We start from the raw sequence: 12680 nt of genomic DNA on the forward strand, positions 1-12680 counted from the left end.
TGACCGGAAGCCTTTACTGATAATGGTAACATAAACAGTTGATTAACACCTAGGTTGTATGTGTTATATGCTACGTTCTTACAATGAAATAAGCTAGGAGAAAGAAAATGTTTCCAAAATCATAATGACGAGAACATACATTTATAGTACTGTACTGCATTTATCGAAAGAAATCCACATATAAGTGGACTCGTGAAGTTCAAACCCATGTTATTCAAGGGTCAACTGTACATTGTGTTAATCAGTTTTATGAACTCTGTTTTTGTTTTTGTTTATTTTTCCGCTCCCTATGAACTGTGTTTTTAAAATACCACTTGGAAATCCTCTGTTGATATCGAATGACATCTGTTTTCTAATTGAGTAAAATTTTGTTTTACAGTGCAGAAACAATGTCTATTCTTCAGGACGCTCCTGCCTGCTGTCTGCCTCTTTTTAAATTTACAGATATCTATGAAAAAAAGTAAGTTAGGTTTATTATTATTTTTTTCATTGATCTGGTCAGTACTGATTGGCAGCTTCCAGAATTCCTATATTAATTGGTGATTGGCATAAATCTCTTGAGGAAAAGCTGCTGAGGACTATTTCCAGCCTGGTGGAGGAAATGACGTAAAGACAATGATATCCAGATTCACGTTTCTATTTTAACATACATTTTAAAAACGTGTTTCATTTTTAATAAATTTAGGCCTCAGTCCCTAAAGCTGTATGTTTTTCCCATTGACTGATTCGTTTTGCTCATCACTGAATGAACATTTTCACGCACCTTCTAGGCTGTAAGCTCTAGGGCAAGGACTGGATCTGACTTACGACCATCCCTTCAGGACCCAGGGCTTAGTAGATGCTCAGGAAGTATGGGTGGTATGGAAGTCTAGGGGCACCCGGCTGGCTCAGTTGGTGGAGCATGTGACTCTTGATCTCAGGGTTGTGAGTTCAAGCCCCACGGTGGGTGTAGAGATCACTTTTAAAAACAACATCTTTTTTTAAAAAATTTATTTATTTAAATTGAAGTTAGTGAACATACAGTGTAGTCTTGGTTTTAGGAGCATAACCCAGTGATCTAGCACTTACATAGAACACCCAGTGCTCATCCCAACAAGTGCCCTCCTTAATGCCCATCACCCATTTAGCCCATCCTCCCCAAAATAAAATCTTTAAAAAGTCTGAGCCTCTGTGGAGAGTGCAGAGCTGGGAAGACACGATCCTTGTCCTTGAGCTTATGTCTGGAAGGGAAGATGAAATACTCGTAAATCATCACATAGAACAAAGAAAACTATCCCCAAGTGAGTGAGGAGGGGAAAATGCTATAAGGATGGAAAAAACAAAGAGCTGGACTGTTACTCTGAAGCCCCGGAGCCCTGAGTAGTGGCGGAACAACGGGCCATGTGGTGGCGGTGCAAGCTGAGATGGAATGAACAGGGCAGAGAAGGACACAAAGAAGGGACAGTGCTGTCCCAGTCCTGGGTCCAAGCAGATGCTGTTGGAACACCGAAGTTTCAGTTGTCAGTGAAATAGGACGTTGTGACTAGTTTTATGTAGCTGGCAAGGTGGAGAGGAGAGGCAGTTTGATTCTGAGTTGTTTTGTCCTGGCTGACTGAGAGGATGCTAGTATGGTTAAACCAGAAATAGAAAATAAAGAAAGCCTGTCCAGAAAGTGCAGTGAGGTTTTGACCTTGGCTTGGACATTGGAGATAATGAGGATGTGACCGTTACTTTCCTAAAGGGGATCAGGAGAGGCAGGGGAGCAGGGAGGGAGTGAGGGGAAGCCAAGAGAAGGGCAGAACTGGATGGAATACCACCCGGGACGGGAAGCAGGAGAGAACCAGGAGGTGAGGGTGTTACCAGGACATGCGGGGATGGCTGGCGTCATTGAGGGAGCGGAGAATGTGGCATGGGGTTTTGGGGGGAGGGGAGGAGGAAGCCGCTGGTGACTTGAGAGCCATCCCTCCCGAGTCCTGTGGATAAAATCCTGGAGGGAAAAGGATATGAACTCAAATCTGTCTGCCTTCCAAGCCTGTGCCTTTAAGCTCCCAAGTATGAAAGATACACACACGGTGGGGGGATGATTGAGGAGTCCAGTCTCAGGAAGTGTGGGTCTCAAGGTTAAGGAATAGGTGAGGTGAGGGAGTAGCTGGAAAGGAGCCTACCTCTTCTGAGGTAGCAGAGCAGAGATGGGGAGAGGTGGTACAGAGGGATTTCCAGCTTGGGGAGTGGAGTCAAAAGAGGTCATGTCAGATAGCTTTCCATCTGAGACAGTGAGGTGAGGTCATATGCAGCAACTGCAGGGGTTCGAGGATTAGGTAGCAAATGACATAATGACTGATGGGCAGTGAGCCAGAGGTGACTCAAAGGAAGTGCCAAGTGTTACTGGCTTGGGAGTGAAAGAATTTAGAGTAGAATTAATCCCACCTTACTTTTGAAGAGATGGAGGAACCGTTCTTAGCAATAGCCCTTTACTTAATCAGTACAGGCGTTTCTGTGTAATCAGAGAAGAACATCCCAAGTCAACTTCTGTCCCCTTATCCTTGCTTTTAGATTTGGACACAAGTTGAACGTGTCGGATTTATATAAATTAACAGACACGGTGGCAATCCGCGAACAAGGAAACGGAAGACTGGTGTGTCTGTTGCCCAGCAGTCAGGCCCGGCAGAGCCCCTTGGGGTCTTCGCAGTCACATGACGGCTCCTCGACAAATTGCAGCCCAATTATATTTGAAGAGTTAGAATATCACGAGCCTGTCTGCAGACAACATTGCCCCGATAAGGACTTCAGGTAGAACCTCTTTTCCTTCTAGAAATAATCCTTGTGTATAAGGTCCTTGAACGTCTGTTAGTTACCTTGAAGACCTTTTAGACCACTGAGAAACGTCAGCTAACTGTTTTGTTCTCTTTTCTGTAGTGAACACGAATTTGATCCAGACTCCTATAAGATTCCTTTTGTGATCCTCTCTTTGAAGACATTTGCGCCCCAGGTTCATAGTCTTCTGCAGACACATGAGGGCACCGTGCCTTTATTAAGGTGAACATGTCAAAGCCATTGAGATATGAGGCCTTAGTTCTCCTCTTTCTAGAAAGTCTGCCCTCTGCCCACACCTCTTCCCAAGCAAGTATTATAGAATGCTTCATCCTAACATTTTTAGCACCTTGCAGTCAAAGTAGATCTGAAATAGGATCCATTCACTCAATACTTGAACAAGAAAATTTGTGCAGATTTTTAGAAACGTAAGCAATGAATAGGAAAGCTTGTTCTCCACAAAGACGAGATTATTGTAAGTGGTGTACTACAGGTGCACACACGTGCTAGAGGAGGGTACACAGCCTTCAGCCCTGGGCTGCAAAATTTGAGAGAGAAAAGCCACTAATGCTTTGAAGCAGGTAAATCACTGACTGAGCACCCAATTGCCTTATTTTTAACACCCTCTGCTGGGAAAATTGTCTAGGAATTTCTGGTCTCATCAGACTGCATCAAAGAGGTCAGTGCCACAGTGATTGGCTCCCCTGCCTCGGACCTTAATTCTAATGTTCAAACCCAGATCCTGGGGATTTAAACAGAAATTACTTATTTGTGGATATATTAAGGTAGAGATTTCTGTTTACCAGGTGCTTTGCTTTTCCATTATTGTAATTACCCTTCTTTTTCCCCACTTCAGCTTTCCAGATTGTTATGCTGCAGAGTTCGGTGAACTAGAAATAGTGCAGGAAAATCAAGGGGGTGTCCCCTTAGAACACCTCATCACCTGTGTTCCAGGTGTAAACATCGCCACTGCACAGAATGGCGTCAAAGTGGTCAAATGGATTCACAACAAGCCCCCACCTCCAAACACAGGTAGGAGGCAGGTATCGGATGTTTCTGAGCCACCACCTACTAGGAGAGGAGGCTGTTGGCTTTTATCTTCCACAGCAGCCCTGTTTGCCAAGCACAAAGCACTGTGGATGTCTCCTTTGATCTTTTTTTTTTTTTAATGTTTGTTTATTTTGAGGGAGAGAGAGGCGCATGCCCATGCACTCGAGTGAGGGAGGGGCAGAGCTAGAGGGGGAGAGAATCCCAAGCAGGCTCCATGCTGTCAGCTCAGAGCCTGATGAGCCCAAGAACCGTGAGATGGTGAGCTGAGCCGAAATCAAAGAGTCGGATGCTTACCTAACAGCCACCCCGGCGGCCCTCCTTTGATCTTTTTAAAAACTACTCTCTAAAGTGCTGAAGGTTTGGCAGAACAAGACTTTTGGGGAGTACCAGCATAAGCTGTGTAAAAAATGTAAAATCCACATTTCACAATGACGAATCTCTTTAGCCCTACCTAATTTTGTGAGACTTTTTGGCTTGTCAGTTGGCTAGCCTTTTAAAAATAGTTTCAAGGGGCGGTTTCAAGCAGTCGGTTAAGTGTCCGACTTCAGCCAGGTCACGATCTCGCGGTCCGGGAGTTTGAGCCCCGCGTCAGGCTTGGGCTGATGGCTCAGAGCCTGGAGCCTGTTTCGGATTCTGTGTCTCCCTCTCTCTCTGCCCCTCTCCCGTTCGTGCTCTGTCTCTCTCTGTCCCAAAAATAAATGTTGAAAAAAAAAAAATTTAAAAAAAAATAGTTTCAAGTAGTTGAAGGAAATCTCTCTAAATGCAGATTTACCTGTGAAATTCATTGTGGTCAACATTTCTGACTTGGATAAATCTGAAAACAGATTTAGCTGTTAGTATAAAAGACCAGGAAATGTGAACCTAGATTTGGGTGGGTTGCTGAGTTCTGGGCATCCCTGAGTCGCAGGTGTCTAATCCCACGACCTGTGAACAGCACTGCAAATCGTTGCCGCTATATGCACATTTCCTTCTCTTTGACCCTGAATACTTCCTCCCTTTCTCTCCCTCTATAGGAAGAAGGGTGAGGATAACCAGGGAAGGAGAAAGACTGGTAGCAACGCTGCTTGCCACCTTCTCCTGCCTTTCCCCTCAGCCCTGGCCGGTGCAGGCTCCCGGGCCTGTGCTGTTTCTCCTTCCTCCTGTGTCGTTAGCCTGCCAGTGTCTTAGAAAGGTTTTTGTCTGCTTATACGTTTATAATGAAAACTTTTTCTCAATTACATGGGCGTTCAAGAAAAATTTCTTTCTTACTCTTATATCAGCTAGTTTTACATTGCTGTTTTCCGTGATTTTCTGGGTAATGTTTTCAGCTTCCACATGGGTTAGCTCGGCTCTTCTGGGCTACCTGCTTGCTGACCATCTATAACTTTGTTTCTGTGAGAAAGTATGCTCCGCAGGACCAAGATGCAAATGAGTCGTTGAAATACAACGAGTTTATAAGGTGGAAACTTGCTGTGGAATTTCACTTCTGCTTTAAGTTAACACTATGCTGAACTATGCTTTGACTACTGGACTTCGAGAAATAGTGGGAAAACATCTGCCAGCCCATAAAGAAGTTGGGCTGGCCCATTGATTATTATATAGAACCTGAATATAGATGCTGAGAAGTAAAGAGGCCCTTTGGTCTCATCTGCGTCGTCATGGGTGAGCTCAGGCGAGCGAGTGCAAGGTTAGTTACCTTTGTTTCAGAGGTAAGATCCCACTTTATATCTTAGGAATGCTCTCTTTTTCTCCCCCTGTCTAGATCCTTGGCTTCTGCGTTCTAAAAGTCCTGTGGGTAACCCCCAGCTGATCCAGTTTAGCAGGGAAGTGATTGACCTGCTAAAGAGCCAGCCGTCCTGTGTCATCCCAATTAGTAATTTCATCCCGTCCTACCACCATCATTTTGCAAAGCAGTGCCGGGTATCAGACTATGGATATTCCAAGCTGATAGAATTACTGGAAGCTGTGCCTCATGTGTTGCAGGTAAGGAAAGTTCAGGAATTATTATTATTTTAAAGATGAGAATGTTCCTCTGTGGCTTTGGCTACCTCAGCTGAAGAAATGGGTTAGCTGGTAACCTCATCCAAGATGGCTTCTTGGTTTTTGCAGAAAGCTGTGAGTTTCAACTTAAAGAACGAACTCCTTAGAGCACTGTCAAGTGTTTTTCTTCTAATCTGTGTAGACTGACCTCCCTTCTCCTAACCCAGAGCTCTCCAGGGTTGTTCACTCTTACAGAGGAGCTGCCGAGAACACGGGCTTACCTCTCGTAAACGAGTGAAAGACGAGCTCCTGGGCTGGAGCCTCATGTTGGTTCCTAAGGAATCTTTCTTTACCTGTTAACCTAGACTGTTATATAGCTTCCTACCTGTAAAACAGCTTCCCACTTGTAAAATGGCTTGGAATACCTTAGCTGTCTTTTGTAGACAAAATTAGTTGCTTTTTGTGTCTGTATTCACAACTATTTGAGGAGGGGTATGAAGGGCAAACAAAAAGGGGGTGGGGGGTCCCAGGCACTTGAGCAGATGTTCTTTTTGAACATCTACATTCTGTTGATCTACATGTGTTTGAAAATGCAGATATCACACATAAAGGGGCTTATTGTCTGAGAGCGGTAACAGGAGAGAGAAAATGCCATCAACCAGAAAGTCAGTATGTGCCAAGGTCTTACGAGTATAAATAATCAAAGTGTTTGATTTACAGATCCTCGGAATGGGCTCCAAAAGGTTGTTGACCCTTACCCACAGGGCCCAGGTGAAGCGCTTTACTCAGGATTTACTAAAACTTCTCAAATCCCAAGCCAGCAAACAGGTCATTGTGAGGGAGTTCTCACAGGCTTACCATTGGTGAGTTGATGAGAAGGGGGGGAAAATGAAAGCAAATATTTTAAGACACTTTTTCTTCCCACAAATCTAAAGTAATTACCTAACGTTTTCTATTTAACATTCTTTTGGAAAACTTACAAAGTTTATTTAGCAAGTGATACGTCTCATTCTTTACCCATTTCCATGGTTAAATTCTAGGTGTTTCTCAAAAGACTGGGATGTCACTGAATATGGTGTTTGTGAATTGATTGATATCGTATCAGAGATTCCAGACACAACCATCTGCTTGTCCCAACAAGATAGTGAAATGGTGATTTGTATCCCCAAAAGAGGTATGTTGACCTTAATGTGCTGGAAGACAGTCGCGTATCTCAGTGGTTATCTTAACATGGTCTCACATATCCTTTTCCCTGCCCCCATGGTTCCTGCAGATTCCATGGAAGGAGCAGTGTGAAAACTACTATGTGCTGTGCAGTGGATCCTAGGTTCTTCAGAGCAGGAAGCCACTCACCAATAAGAAAAGCTGGTTTTTTAGAATTTAGAATTTTCCCTCTAGGGGGAAGAGGGGCATAACCAGCACTTTGCCAAAATGCCTTCTTCAGCCTGTCTATGGCTGTTGACACCATAATTATCCATCTGAGAGTCGGTTACCATGGCTCTTGCTTGACTCTTATCTTTAACTGAGCTACCTTACCATGCACTCTGGAGAAGGAAAGAAGGCTCAAGCAAATGTTTGGCTTTATCTTTCATATTTTGGCCACTCTGGTTGAGGTCTGGGAGCTAGGGTAGGTGAAATTACATCTATCTACTGTCCTCTTCTCCCACTGTTATTAATCGGTGATTCTTAACCTGTGTTCCTGCAGAACACTGATATTCATGAAATTATGGCACTCCAGAGCTTTTGGAGTGAGTAATGTCGGTCTTCTGATTCTCATTTAAAAATCAATAGAGGGGCACCAGGCTGGCTCATTTGGAACAGCATGTGACTCTTCATCTGGGGTTATGAGTTCAAGTGCCACATTGGGTGTAGAGGTTACTTAAAATTTTTTTTTTACATCTTTTTATTTTTTATTTTTTTAGAGCTTGTGAGAGGGCAGAGGGGCTGGGTAGAGGGGAGAGAGAGAGAGAGAGAGAGAGAGAGAGAGAGAGAGAGAGAGAAAGAGACTCTTAAGCACGTTCTGTGCTTAGTGTGGAGGTTCAGATCCCACAACCCTGGGAACCTGAGCTGAAATCAGGAGTTGGGTGCTCAACTGACTGAGCCACCCAGGTACCCCTAAAAAAAAAAAAAAAACTTTTAAAAAATTTCTTTTTGTTTTTTAAACGTTTATTTATTTTTGAGAGAAAGAGACACAAGCAGAGGACAAGCAGAGGAGGGGCAGGGAGAGAGGGAGACAGAATCCGTGAAGCAGACTCCAGGCTCTGAGTTGTCAGCACAGAGCCCAACGCAGAACTCGACCTCACAAACCGTGGGATCATAACCTGAGCTGAAGTTGGGCGATTAATTGAGCCACCCAAGTGCCCTAAAAACTTTCAAAAAAATTACATACATGAAAATTAATTGAAATAAAAAGTGAAATGTAAGCTTTTATTGCCCTGTGTTTTTGTTAAACTTTTGTTGCCTGATACTCTTTCTGCTAACAATTTTAACTGAAGGTCAGAAGAATAAACAGAAAGCATGTGGCTCTTCAGAAGTGTGAGTTTACAGAAATAATTTCTAGGTTATTTTTACAAGTACAGAGACCTGTCATGTACATCCTCGTACGTGTCAGGCTCCTATATATGGGATAGGGGTAGGGGACAGGGAGCTAGAAAAAGTATATCCAGCTTGCAAGGTGAAATTACATGGGTATGTATGTATATTTCACTGTGTACCATAATAGTTTCCTGGCCTCTTGGTATTGTGTCCTTGAGTGAGTTTGAAAACCATTCTGCAGAGACAGCATACGAATGTGTTTGTCTTAGGCTGTGTGCATTTGGAAGGCAAAGATGATACCTCTTGTAATCTGTACGTAGGACTAACTATACCACTAATGTTCCACACAAATCAATGGAAGACTGTGATGACTGATCAATTTTTTTTTTTTTTTTTTAAAGAGCGTACCCAGGATGAAATAGAAAGGACAAAGCAGTTCTCCAAGGATGTTGTTGATTTGCTGCGGCACCAACCCCATTTCCGGATGCCCTTTAACAAATTTATCCCCTCCTACCATCACCACTTTGGCCGGCAGTGTAAACTTGCTTACTATGGGTTTACTAAACTACTTGAACTTTTTGAAGCCATACCTGATATTTTACAAGTGAGTAGAGATTCCAATGATATTTTTCTAAACAATATATGGGAGAATTTTTTTTTTTTCTCTTAGGCCTCTTTTCCTGGGAAGTAAGTAGTTAGGAAATAGGAAAACTGGAAATATTTTGATCAGAGAAGCTATGTTTTTGGCTCATTAGTATTTTAAGGTAAGTGTGGGGTTTTTTTTCCCCTTCCATGAAGAAAGAAACCATCTTCAAATTTATTTTAGAGTAATTATTGTCAAAAGATGAAATAGTTTGATTCTTTTTAATAGTTTGATTTCTTAAATGGAATGTTTTTCCATTAGTGCCGTATTTTTCAAATCTCTTAGGTTGGTGCTGGGGATGAGTACGCGAGGCGATATGAATGCTTAGCTGTTAAGCCATTGCTAAGTTAAACCAGATTTTTGTTGTTAATTTTATTAGCATTTGTGTTTTTTAAAATTTACTTATTTATCTTTGAGAGAGAGCAATACCAGAGTGCGAGCAGGGGAAGGGCAGAGAGAGAGGAAGGGACAGAATCTGAAGCAGGCTCCAGGCTCTGAGCTGTCAGCGTAGAGCCCGATGCAGGGCTCAAACTCACAAACCAGGAGATTATGACCTGAGCTGAAGTCAGACGCTTAACTGACTGAGCCACCCAGGCACCTAAAGTGCTTTTAAAATTCTTCTTGGGGCACCTGGGTGGCTCATTCGGTTAAGCGTCTGACTTCAGCTCAGGTCCTGATCTCACAGTCTGAGTTTGAGGCCTACATCAGGTTCTGTGCTGACAGCCTAGAGCCTGGAGACTGCGCTGGTTTCTGTTCTCCCTCTCAGCCTACTCCTCCCCTGCTCATGCTCTGTCTCTCTTGCTCTCAAAAATAAATAAACATAAAAAAAATTTTTTTAGGGGCGCCTGGGTGGCGCAGTCGGTTAAACGTCCGACTTCAGCCAGGTCACCATCTCGTGGTCCATGAGTTCAAGCCCCGCGTCAGGCTCTGGGCTGATGGCTCGGAGCCTGGAGCCTGTTTCCGATTCTGTGTCTCCCTCTCTCTCTGCCCCTCCCCCGTTCATGCTCTGTCTCTCTCTGTCCCAAAAATAAATAAACGTTGAAAAAAAAATTAAAAAAAAAAAATTTTTTTTTAAATTCCTCTTGTGTGTGGTCAAATACACATTACTTTGTTAACCCTTTTTAAGTGTGCAGTTAAGTGGTGGTAAATGTATCACATGCTGTGCAACCAATTTCCAGAACTTTTTCGTCTTGCAGAACTGAAGCTCTGTATCCATTGAAGAGCACCAAAGTGCTTTTCCGTTACTAACCGAGTACATTTCCATGCCACTTAATTCTGTGAACAGTCATAACTTGTTCAATCTCGCCTTCTTCCTGCTGTGTGTTTTCCAAGGTATTGGAATGTGGAGAAGAAAAAATCCTCACTTTGACAGAGGTGGAACGATTCAAAGCTCTTGCTGCCCAGTTTGTCAAACTCCTTCGGTCCCAAAAAGATAACTGCCTTATGATGACAGATCTGCTTACGGAATACGCTAAAACTTTTGGTTACACGTTTCGTCTCCAAGACTACGATGTCAGTTCAGTTTCAGCTTTAACACAGAAGCTCTGCCATGTTGTAAAGGTTAGCAGGTTTTTATTTTCACGGCAATGTGGCGTCATCTTCGCTGGGGTGTTTTCCTGTGCTTTCCCGTTTCTTTGTTCACACCTTGCAGTAGTTGCTGTTTCACAGTAAGTGCTTTGTTTGCTATTAATACCTTATTAGGTGATAGGAGATTACCCTAATAGGGGCTCTGGTTTGGCAGCTAAGATTTTTGGTCTTGCTTCTGTGTGTTTATTCAGGGCCTTGTCAAAGGAATGACTCTGAACTGATGAGGTGTCTTTTATCCGAGGATGTTTTTTTCCTCAGGTATATTCTTCTAAATGGATCATCGTTTCTGAAGTTTTGGGGAGGCTGTAATCCCAGATCTCTTTCCCCGCAGATTCTGTCTCACTCGAGTAGATTTAGGAGCAGGCTAGGCTCACAACAGCCCTTGTTGCTGGTAACACGGGATTGGAGAGGGTAACTTCCTCTTCCTTCCTGCCCTGGACTGAACTAACCCTCCCTGTCCTAGACTGAGCAGCTGGGTGGTTTCAGGCTGCCTCCAGCCTGGGGCCAAGAAAACTCACCAAGAGGAGGCAGAGTGGAAGTGCCACCAAGGGGGGCAGCCCTGGTTACAGACGTGGAAGGGATGCATTCACGTCCTGTCCAGTTGAGGGGAGAACCTTCACAGGACCCGGAGTAGGGAGGACGCTAGGAGTGTGGCACTCCCAATCCAAGGAGGGGAAACGGGCAGCACTGTCACCTGCTGGGACGAGTGAGGCAGGGACTAATGTGACCTTCGGGCCTGGCTACATGGAGGAACTTGGTGTTGCTGGCCGGGCGGGGTCGCCGCCAGTGAGTGGGGACCAGAGGCACACTGAGCACGTCGAGGCATGAGGAGGAGTAGGAGGCAAGAAAATGGTGACAGGTACTACAGCCTTTCGGCTTGTCTCCTTGTGAAGGAGCAGCGGGAGTGCACAGTGGCGGCAAGGCCACGGGACCGAGTGAGCCCATGAGCTTTCTGTGGCTGCTTTGCTCCCAGGTGGAGAGACCCGAGCATGGTTGAGAGCCGCCAGGAAGGATGTGCTCGAGGGAGAGAAGAGAAATACACAGACAAGAGGTGGTGGGGTGGGGTTTCCGAGGAGGCAGGCATTGGAATCGGCATTCAGCAGACAGCAGGGCACAGCCCTGATATTAGTGCTTCGACCAGAGGGAGGGAGTAGCGGGCGGATGTAGACACAGGGAAGTTTGCTGTTCCTCTCTGGAAAGAGGAGGGGGGTACCCACCACGAGCTATTTTTCTGTGAAGTGAAGGTGAGAGCAACTGCATAGAGAGAGGACGAAAGACACAGGATTCGAGATTGAGGCCCCTCATGGTACGGTGTGGTGTGGGGGGCCCGCCAGGACATGAGGCAGGGACACGGGGAGTAGGGAAGGCCCGCAGGAGGGAGGCGGTGCCCATAGAGTTACCCTGGGTTTGCTGCCGGCTCGGAAAGCAGACCATCGGGCTCGAGGTGGGAGTTTGTCAGATGGTGCAAAGAGAAGGCACCAAAGGGACAAAGTTGTTTACAGAGCATGACAAGAGTGGTAATGAATTCATGGCCTATCAGCGCCAAGGTGGACACGAGAGGAAAGTGAAGAAGGCAGAGGGTTTTAATTGGGAGGAGGTGCGAGTCCGTGCAGGTGAAGCTGGAGAAGGGGAGGAAGAGCCGATCATTCGAATCTCTTTTCCGTCTCCCACCCCAGCATCTGCCGCAGGCCTCCTTTGGCGCACAGGGTGCACAGGAGGTTTGCATGAGCTGCCTCGGCAGCGGGCGGTAGATGGCGAGATCCCACGTGCGACCTGGGAATGGGTGTCCACGGTGGAAGTCAGTGGAAGGGGATATCCCCGGAGATGAGGAAGTTGAGGAACTGAAAGGCCACAGGATGGGAGGGGCCCCCTGGATACTCAGTCACCCAGCATAAAGGCAGTGGAGTGCTTCAGTGGGTAGCAGGACTCAGCCATGACCAGAGACTTTGATAAGCAAGGGCGAGTGAGTGGGAAGTTTGGGCGTAAGCAGTCAAGATGGGAGAGGATTGGAGAGGCTCCGGTGCGCTGCCCTGGCTGCTGCTGCATCTCCGGGAAGCTTCTGGGGAATGCTGAGAAGCGGACCCCTCCACCTGCCCCCCACCCGAGACTCTGATGC

General features: G+C 45.4%; 1 protein-coding gene across 10 annotated transcripts in view; it reads left to right on the plus strand.

Moving 5' to 3' along the window:
• MARF1 (meiosis regulator and mRNA stability factor 1) overlaps positions 1-12680 on the plus strand; it is a 57653-nt gene that overhangs the window by 16199 nt on the left and 28774 nt on the right. For all 10 annotated transcript variants that reach the window (XR_007147699.1, XM_047837929.1, XM_047837930.1 and 7 more), the window contains 9 exons: positions 380-460; positions 2533-2769; positions 2896-3015; positions 3647-3822; positions 5582-5802; positions 6520-6662; positions 6840-6973; positions 8736-8938; positions 10310-10537. Coding sequence is in view for 9 of the 10 variants with exons in the window: in XM_047837929.1 (XP_047693885.1) it covers positions 380-460; positions 2533-2769; positions 2896-3015; positions 3647-3822; positions 5582-5802; positions 6520-6662; positions 6840-6973; positions 8736-8938; positions 10310-10537 (1543 nt within the window). In the remaining variant the exon portion in view is untranslated. The remainder of the gene's footprint in view (positions 1-379; positions 461-2532; positions 2770-2895; positions 3016-3646; positions 3823-5581; positions 5803-6519; positions 6663-6839; positions 6974-8735; positions 8939-10309; positions 10538-12680) is intronic.

This window comes from Prionailurus viverrinus, chromosome E3 (genome assembly GCF_022837055.1).
Source record: "Prionailurus viverrinus isolate Anna chromosome E3, UM_Priviv_1.0, whole genome shotgun sequence".
In the NCBI taxonomy this organism is placed as follows: Eukaryota; Metazoa; Chordata; class Mammalia; order Carnivora; family Felidae; genus Prionailurus; species Prionailurus viverrinus.